Source organism: Gadus morhua, chromosome 6, assembly GCF_902167405.1.
Source record: "Gadus morhua chromosome 6, gadMor3.0, whole genome shotgun sequence".
Lineage (NCBI taxonomy): Eukaryota > Metazoa > Chordata > Actinopteri > Gadiformes > Gadidae > Gadus > Gadus morhua.
This window is the reverse complement of record NC_044053.1, coordinates 13,248,021-13,266,310: the sequence shown is the minus strand read 5'-3', so window position 1 is coordinate 13,266,310 and position 18,290 is coordinate 13,248,021. Positions and strand designations below refer to the sequence as shown.

General features: G+C 44.3%; 2 protein-coding genes across 3 annotated transcripts; one reads left to right on the top strand and one right to left on the bottom strand.

Annotated features, from left to right (window-relative positions):
* Nucleotides 1-4,242: 4,242 nt before the first annotated feature.
* On the bottom strand, nt 4,243-12,887 carry arrdc3a (arrestin domain containing 3a). Of its 2 annotated transcripts, none has more exons than XM_030357684.1 (8): nt 12,340-12,887; nt 10,421-10,502; nt 10,063-10,210; nt 9,343-9,445; nt 8,901-9,157; nt 7,980-8,142; nt 7,496-7,638; nt 4,243-7,302 (listed from the first exon to the last, which is right to left on the bottom strand). In XM_030357684.1, the coding sequence occupies exons 1-8, from the start codon at nt 12,617-12,619 to the stop codon at nt 7,234-7,236; spliced, it is 1,245 nt and encodes a 414-aa protein (XP_030213544.1). In that variant the 5' UTR covers nt 12,620-12,887; the 3' UTR covers nt 4,243-7,233. The 2 variants fall into 2 exon arrangements, with proteins under 2 accessions (XP_030213544.1, XP_030213545.1); XM_030357685.1 differs by having other exon boundaries at nt 10,421-10,576; nt 12,340-12,574.
* Nucleotides 12,888-14,288: 1,401 nt separating this feature from the next.
* Nucleotides 14,289-18,240, top strand: arsk (arylsulfatase family, member K). The gene is made up of 8 exons (XM_030357683.1): nt 14,289-14,591; nt 14,736-14,865; nt 15,092-15,251; nt 15,481-15,763; nt 15,980-16,151; nt 16,351-16,575; nt 16,735-16,950; nt 17,686-18,240. Exons 1-8 carry the CDS (start codon nt 14,487-14,489, stop codon nt 17,955-17,957), a joined length of 1,563 nt encoding a protein of 520 aa, XP_030213543.1. The 5' UTR covers nt 14,289-14,486; the 3' UTR covers nt 17,958-18,240.
* The last annotated feature ends 50 nt before the right edge of the window (nt 18,241-18,290 follow it).

Genomic DNA, 18,290 nt, shown 5'->3' with positions numbered 1-18,290 from the left:
TTTTCATGTGAGGACAAAGTGAATAATACATAGACTGTTATGATTTAACTACAAGGGGCCACCCATTACGTGTTCGGTCCTCCGAAAATAATAAAAAACAAACTCCAAGTGACTTTCCAGGGTGGTTGGTGTGGGTGACTGCAGTGAACCAGGCGTGACGGGGGCTTGCTGCCCGGTGGGTCTGGCCCGGGAGAGAGGCTTCAGAGTGGATGGAGGATGGACGACAGGCCTGCCAGGGCAGCCATCAGCAGCAACAGGCTTCTGACCAAGGCCTGGAAAAATCATCACACATAAGCTAAAAGACAGCCACGCTTCAACACCGATATCAGTCTCTCTGTCGTGCTTGGCGGTTCTCTTCCTGCCAGGCCGCTGTTAGTCTCGCCGTTATGGCATCTTTCTATCAGGACTGGATACCCGCAGCATTCCAATGAGGGGATTTATAGACCCTGCACTCTGAGAGATGCGGTCCGGACCAGTTGCGTTGCTATGAACTTACTCCTCTGAACTCTTCGAATACAGTTAATGACCGCTCACATCTTTGGGATTTCATGACGTTGAATTCTCTTTTTCAGAAAAGTTAGTGGAAAAGTTCCCTTCCAGCCATCTCTCATTAAAAGTTCCCTGGAACACCAGGTCAAATAAACCAGCAGGAAATGCACGGCTTAAACAATGACCCTATTCACAGACAATTGGCAGTTGGCAACTTTAACGTTTTCTGAAACGTTTTTACTGCACTTATTCATCACTTTTACACATCTGTTGGTCGGTTGGGCAGGTTTCGGTGTTCCAGTAATGATCTCGTTGATTGGTTACATTGTGCTGGCCTCTTAGAAACATTATGGTTTTAAATGGTCAAGCCTTTAGAGAGTGTTTGTTAATCATAGACAGACGGTAGTCTGTACCCTCGGGTAACAGGGTTGATTATTCAAACCATCAGCTTGCTTTTTAACTAGCCATATTGTTCCAAAAAAAACAAACAATGATGGAGCATTCTTCAGCTCCGAGATGTTAACCATGTTCCTCTATGCAAAACAGAATTGTTCCAGTGGTATGATTTCTTTTCCAAGCCTTGGGCTCTATTTTCTTTATTCACTAATGTACACTTTACAATATGTGTGCATAATTAAAAATGTATTCACATTATGCTGTAATAAGCCTTAGTAACCGTTTAAGGAACACTTGCCCCAAAGGATTAAATTGCAGCCCGTTTGAGTGTTCTCTCTCAATACTGGACTCATTTGAAACATTTTAAACTGGTTAGGATCCAGGTAAAAATAATATATATATGCAGTATTCTATTTCCTTTAAATAACAGTTAACTTATGTGTCTAATTTTGTTCATGTTAACTAATTGTAGTTAACTAAGGTCATCATTTATTCATTGTTGAATAGGGTTAGGTTATTGCTACCATTAACGGATAAGGAATTTACCCCTATTGGAAAGTGTTACCCTTTATCTTTCAGAGATATGCTTCGGATTGCACCATGCTGAGCATTGTGTGTGTGGTGTGTGCGTGTGTGTGTGTGTGTGTGTGTTTGCGTGTGTGTGTTTGTGTGTTGCCGTACTTATGTGTGTGCGGCTGTGCGAGTGTGTCTCGGTGTGTGCATGCAGCTTTACATGTGTGTGTGTGTGTGTGTGTGTGTGTGTGTGTGTGCTTACCTGTGCATGTGTGTGCTGTATGCGATTGTGTGTGAGTGTGTGTAATCTTCTATTATGACACAGTGATGATGTGGCATTGGCAGGCAGGCCTACAGGGGCCTCTGTGCAGCCCCTGTGCATCCATCCTGAACGGGCTTGCTCTGACCACGCTGCCCAGCACCTCTGGATCACATATACTGTAGGCTCCTGGGTAGTGGGATTACCCAGTGAGAGGAAACAGCTGAGGCCGGTGTAGTGTCAGCACTAGCTAAACAACGCCATGGCCACTCCACTCACAAAGACACACACAAAACCATTGGTAATTACCCGCACGCACACACATGCACCATCAACACACACACACCCACTCTTCATAATCCTCATCTCCTTTATTATTTCATCCCTCGGGGTCACACCGCCACAAAAGCTTGGGTCACAGATGTCAAAGGGCCTAGAGGAGGGGAGGGGGTGGGAGGGGAGGAGGGGACATGGAGGACTGAGCTAGGAGACAAAGGGAACCTAAAAATGCTTGGTCAATGCCACATGCACTGCTGAGTCAGCACCGGGAGGCCGCTGAGGAGAAATTATTTAAGTCCAACGTCTGTTGGGTCGCTAGTTAGCATTTGATGTGAGGGAACAAGGTACGACTTCATTTCACTTTGTGCAAGTATTAGGTTGGTTCATTTTAAAACAAAAAAGAGGTTAAAAGGTGACAAAAGAAGATGACTAGTGCAAGTGTTTGATATGGTCATTTGAAATAACTTTACCGCGACTGTCACTCTGAGATAATTATCTTGATGTCCTTATCTGTAATCACGTGTGAAGAGAGGCCACTTGTACATCATGTGGTTCACTACATTGCACTTCTATCGTGTCAGCTAATACAAAACAACACAATAGGAAACCCAGTGCTCTATTGTATAATGTAATTATGGGTTATTCCAGAGTCAGGCTAGCAACACAACAAATAACTCAAGTTAACAGGTGGAACATGTTTTCTGGCTCAGCCATTCAAAGAGAGATAGAGATAATTTTTCTAACTTGCAAGTTTAAAGCTTATTAATTAATGAATTAATTAATTTAAAAGACATACTTATTCAAGATCACTTTGGGACAGATTGGCTTAATGTACCAAATGATGTGGAATTATATGGAAGGCCTTCCCATTAAAGGGAAGTTTTTATGTTATATCACACTTATTTGTATTAACTATTATTATTTAATTAATAAAAAAATCAATTTACGAAGGCGCATCCGAATCAGGGGCAAAAATACGTAACAAAAACAAAGATGACCTCCTCTTTGTAGCGTGTCCAACACGCAGGAGTCGTCCGGCTACAACAGAGATGTGTCTGGAATGATGAGCTGAGATATTGAAATGTTACACAGCCCTCTACACCCTCTTTCATCATGGCTGAGAAACAGGCCAGCCAGGCCCCTCTAGTGCCTGCATGATTCAACAGTGGCTCAATAAATCATGTTAACCTGTAGCTGGCCAGCGATTTCTATGTGTGTGTTTCTGTGTGTGTGTGTGTGTGTGTGTGTGTGTGTGTGTGTGTGTGTGTGTGTGTGTGTGTGTGTGTGTGTCTGTGTGTGTGTCTGTGTGTGTGTGTGTGTGTGTGTGCGTCTGTGTGTTTCAAGGTCTAATCCTAGAGAGAGTTGGCTACTCTGTCTCCTTGTGTCTCACATCGGGTAATAGTCTGGATTGTAGTCATAGTCGTAGTCAAGACTTCCTTCTTCTTTCGTGTAACATCAGAGGTCCAACTCAGTGTCTTGTAGCCATGCCCTTGTCTCTGGTCCCACTTCAGAGAGGCCGGCTTCCGAGGGTGGTCTGTATAGGGGGCAGGTGGTCATAATATGCTCGACAGTCAAGACTTCCAAGTCCAAGCTATGGCTCAAAGGAAGGAATAGAAAATGTTTAGAAAGAAGTTGAATATCAATACTAATTCAAAATACTACTTGGAGATCAATTTGACATTCAATATTAAATAACACAATTGAGAGTGTTTCGGAAATTAGTTGGCCAATACATAGCAAAAAAACTCGTATACAATTCTGAGTTTAGTGCACAAAACAAATACTTAATAGATATTAAATATTAAACTGATTTGCATTTTCTGACTAGAGCAAGGAGCACTCTATCCGACGTTTATCATTTTAGCACTGTACCTTGCCCTTGAAACAAACAAGCTGCTAGACAAAGCCAAACAGTGTCAAAAACGCCATAATAATCCAAGACACAGAACATACTGGGCTGACACCCTAAAACCTTAACCAATCTATTGCTGTTGACGTGACGGACTCGTTGTCCCGCAAACATATACATTGATTCAGGTCAAATTTGAAAGTATATAAAAAAAATCACTTCGAAGATCATATAATCTGCAGAGAAAAGATATGCAGTTATTCCTTCAACCTTTAGGGCACTGTTGTTCTGGTTATCAAAATAGAAACGTAGAGCTGCTTTGACCAAAATACAAATGGTATCTGGCTGCTTCCAGCATATCTGTTGTGTTTCTCATGTTTTGTGTTGATTGGACATAAGAGACGGGAATTGCCTCAAATGTTTGAATTTTTTCATGGATGAAAGAAGAAACAAATGCTTTTTATATTAATTTGGAACAAAAGTTTATTCAACTCAAATGGAAGAACAAGACAAGAGTTAAATCATTCAGAACACATATTCATAGAATATCTACACATCCGCATGAAACAAAACTATTAGACAAAAAAGAAAAATTAACAGGACATAAAAATGGAAAATAATGAAATTCAAAGACTAATATTGCACTTTGTTTCTAAAATGTTTCAGATCCCCTATCCCAATTCCTTTCATCTGCTAACATTTCGGTTCCTGTCTTTTCCAAGTCAGGAGTTTAGCTTAGTTCTGACCCTGGACTAGTAAAAAATGAAAAGGCCCAGGCCAACTGACTATGGAATCGAACCAACCTGAAACAAATCTGTGAGCTTATTCAATATAGTTAGCTTGATACACATTCCCTAAGATCAAGTCCAAGCGAAGAATTACAAAGAAATACAACTACATAAATGCTATTGTCTTGGAATTGGCGTTTTCGTCTATGAATCTATGTGAAAGAAGTGCTTCTTGGCAGGGGGGGAAGGAAGCTGGTCAACAGCCACGGTCCCCCTCTACCCAGAGATACCCAGAGAGGCTAGCCAGATACCAACTATGTTGTATGTAGTCGTACGGTGAAGCTAACTATATCAATGCCCGTAAAACACATGGAAAAACTTGCCCGATTTAAGCTTAGGAAAAAGAAAAAAACAACCACAGACATTAAATCGAGGAAGCCTGTCTGGGGAACATTTGTAGAACACTCCACTTTTGTTGTCTTTCCCTTTTTGTCCCTTTGAATAAACATGGAAAAGTGTCGACATTCAGACAAACCAATTAGAAGAGAGGAACGAGAGCTAGGCTGAAATAAATGCAGACACTGAAGAATAAAGAATTATTACAGGTCTTTTTTTCTCAAGGCCACTAAGATAAGATTGCTTCAGAACTCTGAAGTTTGTTGATAACTGTCAATGGTGCTCGATTCCAGGTGGCCTTATCTCGACAAGCGCGTACACTCACACAAAAAAAAAAGAGCTAAAAACTTGACAAATACAATACTTGTATTCGCTGCGTTTAAAATGTAAACCAAAAAACGAAAATTGAGTAAAAGATAACAATTTGACCAATGTCCTTAACACTGCTGGACTAGATTTAGCAGGGTAACTGCCATTTGAATTCATCCAGACCTTCACCTTTGAATGCAGTTTCTTCTTGTTATAAAGTCACACGTATCTAATCTCCGGTTCTAAACTTCCGCTCCAGCCGGCCGTTTTTGTTGAACGAGTTTAAAAACCAATGTATTACTCATGTCAACCTAACACTACTTGTTCTGGCCAGTTGGAGCTGAGGTTTAGGAACAGCCCCAGCCAATCATGTTGAGCTGGAGCTGCGTATTTTAACACAGCAGGAAAAACGTTTTTCCTGCAATATCTTTTGAAATTTATTTTATTTTTGTAACTTTTAAAGCATTCTGGCTTCACGGGTCTGGTAAAATCGACAGATAGGATGAACTGAGCATGTGCAGCAGGACAAAAAGGGAATGTAGTTTGCCGGAAAGCTGCATTGCTTCACTGTATGTCTCTTCTCTCTTGTTTTGGTAGTTTTACTTAATAAAAAATGTTGACTTTGCTATTTTAAAGAAAAACAGCTTTTTTCCTTCTCCTTTTTTTTTACATTACATTTTGGCGAGTGAGAAGACCACCTGAGACAGTGCTTTATAGAGGCAGTAATGCACAACAGGGTTTCCCTGAGATCTGGAGTAGAGAAGGCTACGGGCCATTCGGAGCACCAGGGGAATGCGAGCCGTACGGGTAGCATTTAGCGAGTGTCAACCTCCCGTCTGCACCTCTCTAGTTCAAATCCAGGGTAACGGTGACACAAAGCAAAGGAAACAAAATCAAAATAGGCTGGAAGGCGTTCTGTGTCGAGCCAAACACAAAGAAAGACGGACAGACAGCCGACTAAACGCAATAAGGGGTTGAGCGACGCTTGGATCGATGCCCAGAGGGACACAACTTAAAGAGTTACAGGTGCAGGTATTGTTTTCTGCAGTCCGGTTAAGTTAGTTTCAAAGTTGTTAAGGAAAACAAAAGAGTAATATCTTCAAACAGCTTGACCTCTTTCAGTGCATTGTCATTTTTTTTTTCAAATCAGTCACGTTCTCTGGGTCGCTCGACATTGTGCGAAACAGAAGAGTACGAGGAGTCAAACCTGCATTTTCGTTTTCAGTCCAGTGAAACAAAAACAAAAAAAACGCTGTGACCAAACTATTAGTGATTTTTCGTATTTTTTTTCTATCATCATCAGATGGAGCAACACAACTCAAGCAAATTAAATGTGCAAAACAAAAATCCCAAACGAGGCAGATCGAGGAAGTCATGTCTTTGCTCCGCCGTGATAGCGACACCGCAGAACACTTGCACTCGCGCTCGCACAACCGCGGTTGTGCGCGCCATCCCCTCTCCAGCTCCGACCCCACCCACATCCTCTGTCGAGGTTTTCGGAACACCATTAGTACAGCTCTGAGCCGTGTCCTTATGTGCCATGGGTCTAAGAACCAACAGGGATGAGGACGGGTCGGGCCAGATGGAGCCCTGGTAAGTCCTCCTCTTCATCATCATCCTAATCCCCCTTTCTGGGCATCATCTCCACCACCAGGGGGCGGCCTCCGCTCGCTGGGGGCCTTTATGCGTCGGGGGTTGAATGTTTCCTCCCGGTGCCTTCCTGAGAACGGGCGGACACGGGAAGGAAGGGATACCCCTAACCAATGACGTCCTGTTCCTTCTCGTTGAGGAGGACAGGAGAGATGTGAGTCCAAGCCAACAGATAATGGTCGTTTCATCCAAGTCTGTGTGTTGGTTGGTCGGTTTACTTTGTGTTTTTTTCCCCCTCGACGACCGAGTGCGATGGACACCGTCGCCGGGGAAAAGAAATGGACAAAGCAGAGGAGACCTTTGGAGGGAGATATTTTTTCTGGAGTTCCCCCGAATTCTTCGGGTTTAGAACGTGTGGGTTTCCCTCAGCGAGACGGACACGCGTCCAGCCTGCGCACCTCCGGGCAGCTGGCCTGGTCGGGGTTAGGATCGATCTGTCAGGAAATCACAGGGAACACAATAAGATACAGTCCCACAAATACATGGATTACTTTAGCATATGAATTATAAGATACACAGTCCCACAAAGATATGTATTACCTTTGATAGATTATTTATAAGCAGAATGGCCCATTAGCCCAACATGGGTGATATCTATTTCTATATAGGTGATGGCATTGGGCCTACCTCGGAGTAGAGGGGAGGCGGCTGGAAGCGGAACTCGTGGATGTAGGCAAAGAGGGGCCCGTCCAGCTCCTCACGGGCCGGTGCCACGTCCAGTCTGCTCTGACGCTGCTCATCAGTCACAATCTCTGCATAGCTTGGGGGAGCTGAGTGAGAGAGAGAGAGAGAGAGAGAGAGAGAGAGACAGAGACAGAGACAGAGACAGAGAGAGAGAGAACTGGGGTTAGGTCTAGCTACCAGAGACAAGCACCGGTAAAACTGTAACCTGCACTTCCCCACATTTACAATTCCATTCAGGGCATTTAGAAGACGCTTTATCCAAAGCGACATACAACAAGTACAATTGTAAGAGTAATATCTCCCCCATTTCCGAGCTTCTGTTACATTATTTGTGTTTTATGAATACATGAATTGCGTGTTTCTCTCGTGTTTCTCAGGTGGTACAGTGGGTGAGGAGCGGGCGGCGCGTGGTGTGCTGTGAACGTACCTTCCGGTCTCTCGGGCAGGGCCATGCCCAGCCAGCTCATGGTCATGCTGCACTGGCTGCTCACGCTGGAGGTCCGGGAGCCGAAGGGGTGAAGGGGGATGGTGCCGATGACCAGGGGCAGGTTGAGGGACAGGTTGATGGCCCCGGGGATGTCCACGTAGACCTGAGCACCGACACAGAAGAAGAAAGAAAAACGTTGTTAGGCTAAGCTACGGCAAACCTTTGAAGGATAAAACCCGTTGAGACTTGGACAGTGTGACACGGGTGGAGGCACCGAAACATGTGGTTCTCCCAAGCGGCCTAAACCGGTTGTGCGAGAGTGGTGTGACTGCTGCGTGCCGGTCAATCGTATGACGAGTTTTGTATATGACGCTTATGCAAATGCTAACCTTGGAGAGCGAGCTAAGGCTGTCCAGTGTGACGAGGTAAAGCGCTAGGTAGGGCAGGTGTTCCCTCAGATCTCCCTGGGTAATCCCCTTAGCCGTGTGTGTGGAAAGACTACCTGGTACGGTGTCAGCGAGTGTTTAGCCAGCCGGGGTCTGAGCCGGGTCATTTAAAGGGTACTTCTCCAAGAGTAACATGTAGATCTATTGCCACGTTTTACAGTACACTAGTAACTGGCAAACTAGTCACAGGTAACAATGCGTCACCTCTTAATATGGAAACATTGATACAGATGAATCTACCAAAGTGGACTTTCTGGTACTGAGTGGGATGATTTATGTATCAAAATCGATAACATTTAGGCATACACGCTTCTAGATTGCAATGACTGAGTATGCTTTGTTTTTTTCTTTTTTTCTTTTTTTTGGAAATAATCGATTTCAAAAAAAGTTCTGAATTGAAATTGAATCGAGAACAAATAAATTGCAGTGCATTGACAAATCGATATTTTTACCCAGCCCTAGTGGTGGTGCTCACCATGAGGGAGTACTCCACCCTGATGATGTTGCAGTCCAGGATGGAGGGGGACACGGGGGGGATCTTCAGCATCTTGCCGCTCCAGGTCTCCGTCTTGCCGGAGGACAGGGACTCGCCCCGCAGGTTGGCCACCAGCTGCTTGACCTCCTTCATCTTCCCTTTGGCGTAGAAGGTCTGGGTCTGGTAAATGGCCGCCTTTGGCACCACCATGCGGGATGAGCAGTTCTCGATCTCGGCGAAGATCTGGATAGACTCGCCTGTGTGGCAGGGGGGGGGGGGGAGGAGAGAAATGTATGTTTAGAAAACAAACAAGTGAAGGAAGCCATGCTTGAATAATTAACTCAGTCTGGTACTAGTTTTAATGGTTGCCCCGGTTATAACAGGTCAATACAGTAATTCATGACTAATCAATCCAGGATGGTCAAGGTGATCGGCTGCTCACCTGGGGTATACCCCTTCCGCTCTATTTTGGCACTTAGGGAGATAGGACCTGAGGTGCAGAACCAGCAGCAAAGCGTCTTGTCTTTGGTGCCGGCCTGGGGTGACTGAGGGGGAGAAAAACAACAGAAGAAGAAAGATTAGCAAACAACAAAAAGAAAGACAATGTCGGGGGTACCTCCTTTATCTCGTGGGGTAATCAATGGGTCTCTAACTTCATTAAGGGAGCACGGTGACCAGCCTGAACCAGACTAGCTCCGAGCTCTGTCGCGGTCACCTTTCCCTGGTGTTGATCGGTTGGGTTTGGCAAGAGCCAGCTTTCCCTTTTTTCCCTTCCTTCTGTGGAGGCCCAGAGGAACACACAGTGTCACGCTTTGTGTAGAAACACTGTGGCTGACGTGTGGTATCAAACTCTGTCACTCACTTCCCCTTTCTAGACCCACATCCATCCAGCTCCATTGTCATCGGTTACTCACATTATCGCCATTGTGTTATAAGAGTAACTGCATTAAGGCTTCAGCCTTTATGCAATAATAAAAACTGTTGAATTCCTATTATGCAATAGCAAAAACTGTTGGCCTTGTCTCTGGTGTCTCGTAACGCTCCGCGGTTTAAGTGGGCCTGCCTGAAGTGATCCCATTCAATAGTGAACGCTAAGACCTTGATAAGCAACACTGAAGAACCAGGCTGGGTAAAGAGGTGACTGTCCCCCCCATAGGCTTACCAGCAGTAATGGAGTGTTGATGTCGATGTGTTCAAAGACCGTGAACTCCTTCTTTGTCTTCATGGGCAGGAGCCACGGCCTGTGCAGCTCGGCCTTCACCCAGTAGCGCACACTGCCATGCTTGCCTTCGAAAGAGGTAGCCAGAGGTCTGGGGGACAGAGAAGGGCCACAGGGAGAGTGTCATCTCCAGCCCAACAGACTCCAGAAAAACACAACCCTTGAAATGCAATGCATTTCATAGCACTTAAAACACATATAGGTATCTACTTTGAGAATGTCTGTATAAATGCTTGAGTACTAAAATTAATATCTAGGATATGAATAGATGATTGCCCGAGGCCATGAAGGGGAGACTCACGTTGTTGGAAGCTCGAGGCTGAATGCATACTCATGTCTCCCTGAATGAATAGTGGTGAGAGCTTCTTCTGAGTTGTCGTCGTCTGAAAGAAAAGGAGGAAAATGTTCCAAACACATGTATACTGTACCTGGGATATATGCTCGTATACGGTGGTGCCTGCAAGTAATATCAAAACACAGGGCAGGGGAGACAAAGAGAAAAATAAAAACGCACTGTAAATTGGCCTTTTAATAGTTCTGGTAACATATCGATTGCAGTAAAATGACAGGTGGCACAGAATCATCATCATCATCCCCTAAATATAGCAAGCATTCAAAAGGTATATTTCAATTGCTCGTTCTGTGTTATGCAAACAAAGATCAAAAATCGCACAAAATATAACTATTACGGACTATATGAAATAATTCACTAAATAGGCTAACATAAGGTAACAAACAATTATATCCCATCATCTCCAATAGTCCATCTCTTTTGCACCTTTTAAGGTCATCGAATTGTATTCAAATGCCTTTGGTTAGAAACGGCTGGTTTATCTTGAGCTGGCGTGGTTTCAAATCGCGTCACATAAAAATATATTCATTTAAAATCAAGATAATATCGGCAGGCGGGTGTGCTTCTGCCAGCTCAGCACTCCCCCTCTCCCTCCCCTCCCGCACCGCCTTCAGCAGCCGCACAGTCGTGTGGTAAACAACTCCCGAGCTGTCACTCAAACGGCAGACTTCAGCAGGAGGAGACCGGCCTAAACCGGTGCAAGCAGCTTCCCCAAGCCGGTCTCCCTCATTACGCATTCATTGTGCGGCATGCAGTCACTGGCTCACAGCCTAGACGACTCACTGCCAGGAACGGCACCCTACAGGCCGGATTCGTGCAGTGCAAAAGAGATCAGGGACAATTTGCCTATTCATTGATACTATGCACACGATGAATTCGGGGATTTTTAGACCCCTAGAAAATAAATGAGAGCCACGTAAATAATGGCACAATGCATTTATAAACGCATAGGCCTATATAAAGGCCTACGATATAAAATATTGCAGTAGTCTACAACGAGCATCGATAGCAGAAACGGACTAATAAGCTCTCCATAGCTTGAGATCACTTCACATTTGCACAACTACGTTTGATAGGACAGCATTATCTAGATCTGAACTATGGGGCTATAACCGAATGATGCACGCAAGAGCTGCAGGCAAACATTTGCAATTTTACAAATGCATAATTTTTGAAGTCATTAGTTTGGTTGACCAGCCGTAGCTTTTAAAACGTCTGCATTTCAAACCAATGTGCAGAATTGTAATTCTGTGCCCTAATATGGTGTTTTCAATATTGATGTTGCAGAGGCTTGCAAAGTTGCAGCTCCTTCTGTCACTTTCTGCAAAGCCATGATGTCATCAGCGACACACGAGCACCTGAGCCAATCAGCGCGCGGCTAGACCAGTCCCTTCACCCCCCTACCCATCCAGTTTGTGAACAGGATTGAACCGCTTTGAACAATGGGTGGAAACTTAAGAAAATGTACAAAGAAACCACCTAATGCGACACCTTTACGCAACAAACTACCAAACTATCCCCTCACCGTTTACTGGCCAAACGTGTGGTGCTTTGAGTACTCATTTCCAACGATGACACAAAGGTTTCTTTCACCAAAAAACAAGGTGATGCCTCCATGACTGTCATTCATTCGGCTGGCTCAAATTGGGACAAACAACGTGTGCTTTTGAACAGCAGCAGCCAATCTAAAACACAGTCATACATGATTCGATATATATATATCCATATCTTGGATGGTCTCTATTCTTTATGTGCAGATTATATTTATTTCCAGGGCAATTCCCATTCTAGATTAACCTGACCCACAAGTACAATGAGCACGATAGTCACAGTCCCAAGTTTCCTCAAATACACTCGTTATCTCTTACCTCTCTCGTGTCCAATGAGTATGTCTTTGTGGCTCAAATATTCCACTTCTTCCGTGTAATTCTGCGTGTAGGCAGTGTTGGATCCAGCGTTTCTCGACTCAGTCCAACGAACTTTGGCGAATCCCTTTGCGTGGATCTTCAGGGATTTGACACGAATCTCTCCGGTGACTTCAATGATCACCCTCCCTGAGACCGAGTCCCCGCTGGAGAACACGGGCACGTTGCTGTCGTTCAGACAGTCGTAGCTTATGGTGAAGCTCTTCACCTTGCCGAGCACCATGGTGGAAAGCAAGGGCTAGGGGGGGAGACCCTAGAAATAAAATAAAAAATACTAGGAAAAAAATAATCTCATTTAAAAAAAAGGTGTAGTCGTCAAGACACTGATCAGTATCTTCTGCCCTGCCAAAAAAAAAGCAGTAGGCACAGACAGATCAGTGCTTTCTCTGCGAACAGTTCATTGAGGTGTGATGGCTGGAATAACAGCAGTGGATGCTGTTACCGTCCGCCTCTCGCGCGTTGGTCTCCAGTCAAAGACGAGGAGCTCGCTTCGCGCAGCGCACTTTAAGCGTCGCTTTGGTGAAAAACAACCTACTGAGCATGCGCACGACTCCACTGCCCCCACCTTCCGTCTTTGAGGACAAGGGAGAGAGGAAGGTGGAGTGGAGCCAGATGACAACTTTTGGGAACAGTTTGACAGACATTCAAGGAAAAGGTTCAATGATGAACAAATACACAATTTATATTTTAAGGAAACGTGTTTATTTGGTAGTTTCAAATGTGATTCTCAAATGTAGGCCTAATTCTCAAATGAAGCAGAATCGCCTTAACCGTACAAGGCCTGTATTGCGTTTGTATAGGTGCCATTGCGAGCCTGGTGTTTGATTCAGCATTTATAACTCAATCCGCATGTGTGGTCTCAGTTCCAGGTTTACAACACGTCGTTGCACCAATTGTAGATTCTCGTGGAAATTGGAGATTTCGTACTATGCTGAAAACAATGTTTCCTCGGTGCAGAACAATGTGTCCCGATGGAGACTATATTTGGTGTGCGTAAAATATAAGATGTGGCCAAAATAGGCAAAACATAGCGCCTTTGTAGTGCTAATAAAATGGTCCTTGACGTTTGTCTATATAGTAAGGGCTGTACAGACAAACAGGCTGGGGGTTGGGGTATGAACGCTGATGCACGCAGAATACAAACAAACGCCACCTGGCGGATAGGAACCGAACCAGTGCTTAGAAACAGGTATGACCTGTTGAATAGACATATTTTAATTTAATTTAATTTAATTAATAGCAGAACATCACTGGTTTTGGTTGTGCCGGTCAGGGTTGGGTATTTATTATCTAATATGTGTTTGTATAGGGTTTAAATGTAATGACATTACATAATATTCCACATATTCTATAATATTAACCTATCTTGATGCGTTTCATGCTTGGATCACTAAGAATCACAACTCAACTGGTATGCGAACAATGGTGCTATAGTACAGTAATTGAAAATGTTCCTTGGGAGAACCTTTAGGGAACATCATAAAGTTACAGGTGGTTAAACAGAATCTCTCGACAAGGAATCCCACCTGGATTGCACAGTGGGGCATTTGAGAGGCCGAATAATCTTCATTTCATGGTAAAATGCTGCCACCTAAAGGCTATGGGAATCCATTACACAAACCTAAAATACATGAAAAGACGCGCCTGACTTTCTAATTCAATCCAAAAATATGTACACAAAGCCCATACAAACATATTTCATTAAAAGCACGGTTTGAAATTGTTTTAGTGATATTTAAGTATCTGTATAGAGACGCCATTATTATTAGTTCAAGTTTATTTTTCGTATTTGATTCCTCCTCCCCTGTGAAAAGGATCAGACTAAAGGAATCAAACACACATTGGTGCAGATAGGATTTAAAATAAAATAAAACGACATAACTTACAAAATTAAATAGCTTTATTCAATTCCACCGTTTGGAGTCGAGCCTGTGCGTGAAGTCGACTCGAAGTCCAATTATTTGGAGAATCGACGCTCAGAACGGACGTGATGGAATCAGGAGTCGACTCTCACTCCTATGGATCCTGTGTGAACACAGGATCTTTCTTTATAGCTCCATGGTGAACCGTCACAGCAGCAACATTTAAGGATGCTTCACCTCGTTGTGTGGATTGTACTGTGTCAAAGTTTTGTGCAATGTCTTTTCCACAACCGTACCCGACCCAACATAGTCATGGTGATGGCTGATGCTTTCGTGAGTGTCTCTTTCCCATTCTCATTAACACAGTATGTTATATATTATGCGCAACAAGTAAGTTATACTTGTTTCGTTCGATTGGAAAAGTGTAAATATCGTTTGTAAGACCCCCTTCCCTCTCCTCTATTTTTCAAAATAAAGGACGGACGACTAACCTTTGATCCTGGTAGAAGAGTAGTGCAACTTCCATATATAAACTACCTTAGAGAACTGGGAACCACCTTTCTAGATGCCTACACAAATTCTCCAATATGCTGCCCTTCAAGAGCATGTAAGAATTCTCATAACTTGAATTAATTAATTCCACATCTGCAGGTAATTGGTTTGTAATAGACGTGAATATAAATGCATGGTATGTACAGTAACAACAAAACAATTATTCATGCATCATTGGGGATTTGTTATTGCCATTATTATGCGTACAGCCGTACACGTTACTGGGGGCCATTGTACAACCCCTAAACTTATATTTAAATGATATTTACCCCATTGTCAAGCTATGTGGAGTGGCCAATTTGCTCACCTTACCCAGTCTTGGAACAACAATAAGTGCCTTGACGGTAACGCTACAACGTGGATGGACTCGCTAGAGAAGAGTGGCTATCAGACGAACATGTTTGGGAAGCTGGACTACATCTCAGGGAGCCACTCACTCAGGTAGGGGAAAGGTTTGATGGCTCATCAGGACACAAGCCAACAAGGTTGTACGAATTCAAACGGATATAGCAAGAAAAGGACATTTAATTAAATAATAATAAAGTGTGACATACACAAGTGTTTTTGTGTATGGGTGTGCCTGTGTGTATACAAGTCATTACATGTTTCTAAGTGAGGAATTCTCATTCATTGTGTGGTGTTTTTTTTTCTCTGTTCAACTGCAACCCAGTAATCGCGTTGAGGCCTGGACCCGCGGTGTGAAGTTCCTGCTGAGGCAGGAGGGCCGCCCTGTGACCCAACTGGTCGGGAACGCGTCCACAGTCCGGATCATGACCAAGGACTGGGAGACCACGGACAGGGCCACCCAGTGGCTACGGGACACGGCTGGGCGGTTACACCAGCCGTTCGCCCTCTACCTCGGCCTCAACCTCCCCCACGCGTACAAGACCGACTCCCTAGGGCCCACGGGAGGGGGATCCACTTTCCTCACTTCCCCATACTGGCTCAAAAAGGTACGGGAGCTCTCGGCTCTCTCTGTGGGCTCTGCCTTAGAGGACAATGTGTCTGTGTTCTGGATCACTTTTCAGCTGTTGTTGAGAGAGAAAACAAACAAACCAACATTAACCCCTCGCTTTTCCATGCACACACACACACACACACACACACACACACACACACACACGCGCACACACACGCGCACACGCACACGCATACCTACGACCCCAAAGGTATCCTTGGAACTCATCTCTGTTCCCAAATGGCTGCCCATGTCAGCCATGCACCCAGTGGATTACTACTCCACCTTCACCAAGAACTGCAGCGGAGAGTTCACCCAGGAGGAGATCAGGAACATCCGGGCCTTCTACTACGCTATGTGTGCTGAGGCCGATGCCATGCTTGGTGAGCACAGTAATGGCACCCGCTGGTTAAATCTGCTACTTATCATATGTTTTTAACAAACGAACAGAGGTTAAGCATTTTTATTCATGAGCCTGTTACATTTACAGCATTATTACTTGAAAGCATCTTTAGGACTTATTTGACGTTTTGTGCTCTGTCCACAATTTGTGTGGACTGTCTCTTATTCTACCGGCCCCAGGCCAGGTTCTGGGGGCCCTGCGGTCCGCTGGGCTGCTGGACAACACCGTAGTGATGTTCACCGCCGACCACGGAGACCTGGCCATGGAGCACCGGCAGTACTACAAGATGTCCATGTTTGAGGGCAGTGCCCACGTCCCGCTGCTCATCGCGGGCCCCGGACTGGCTTCCGGTCTGCAGTCCACCCAGACGGTGTCCCTGGTCGACCTCTACCCCACCGTCATGGGTAAGAGAAGCAGGGAGCGTCCAAACAACACGTTGGGATTGATTGACACATCCCACTAAAACATTATATTTTTGACTGATGGTTGTTCCCGTTTCCAGACAATAAAATGAATAAAAAGTGTATTGATTTGAAAGCGCAACACCTCTCTTGATTCTGCAGCGCTTGCAGGCATCCCGGCACCGGGCTCCCTGAGTGGACACTCTCTCCTCCCTCTGCTCTCCTGGCCTGGCGCCAGTCCAGCTGAGACCCATCCGGGCTGGGCTCTGAGCGAGTACCATGGATGTAATGCCAACGCCTCCACCTACATGCTGAGGAAGGGCCGGTGGAAGTACATTGCCTACGCAGATGGTCAGAGTATCCCCCCACAGCTCTTTGGTCAGTCCCCTGAAATGATGGTCTCTCTCTCTTTCTTTCTTTCTTTCTTTCTTTCTTTCTTTCTTTCTTTCTTTCTTTCTTTCTTTCTCTCGCTCTCTCTCGCTCTCTCGATTGTTAACCTGCTAAATATAATGACACAGTGAGTAGATATTACCAGCACACTTTCTTTCTGGCCTTCTGGGTATCCTGAGTTAGCAGGAGGAGGAGAGAGCAGCAGCATCACTGTGTTTCCTCTACTGGTGTTTACTTTTTGTTAATTTGCAGAATGAGCGGAAGTCCTCTCTCTCTCTCTCTCTCTCTCTCTCTCTCTCTCTCTCTCTCTCTCTCTCTCTCTCTCTCTCTCTCTCTCTCTCTCTCTCTCTCTCTCTCTCTCTCTCTCTCTCTCTCTCTCTCTCTCTCTCTCTCTCTCTCTCTCTCTCTTTCTTTCTTTCTTTCTTTCTTTCTTTCTTTCTTTCTTTCTTTTTTTCTCTCTCTCTCTCTCTCTCTCTCTCTCTCTCTCTCTCTCTCTCTCTCTCTCTAATATTAAAAAATATTGGATTTGCTACATTCTTGAACATTTATATTTTCATTGTTATACTGAGAAGAGCACCTTATATGCTGGTAATAAAATATGACTAGTATTTAGTGATGTTAGGTAATCACTCACCTATGAAAAAATCAAACCAAATGTTATAACATTAGTATGGAGTCATATACCTGTGGCTGTTTCACCTTCACCTCCATCCTCTCTTGCAGACCTGACACTCGACAAGGAAGAACTTCACAATGTGGTGACCAAATTCCCAAAGGTCGGGGCATACATGGAGGAGCAGTTACGTAGTATTGTGGCATATCCGAAAGTGTCTCAGGCCGTGCAACTGTACAACAAACAACAGTTTATCTCTTGGCGGAAGGGTTTGGGCGGGTATTACAGCAAAGTCATCGCCAACCTAAGATGGCACGTGGACTGGCAAAGAGATATGTTGGCTAATGAGAAGGCAGTGGATGATTGGCTCAATGGTATATGATACAATATGGACACTGGACAAGGATGCTATTCATTCTGATGGAAACAATGAAAAAATATATTTGATTCGTAATGGCAGGCTTACAGCCTCAGAAACACTACAAGACAATCATCTAACAATTCCCCACACCTCAACGAAGCAGAGTTTATATCAACATTCCTCCTCAACATGTTTTCTGATTGTTTGTGTGTGTGTTTATACTTTGCCTATTGTGAGGATTTATTTTGTGATAAATAATAAAGATGCAGGTATGGTGAAGATGCTGACATCTTATCATATTTAATACATGTCTAACATTTGACTCATTATTAGTATGAATATTATTATCATTAT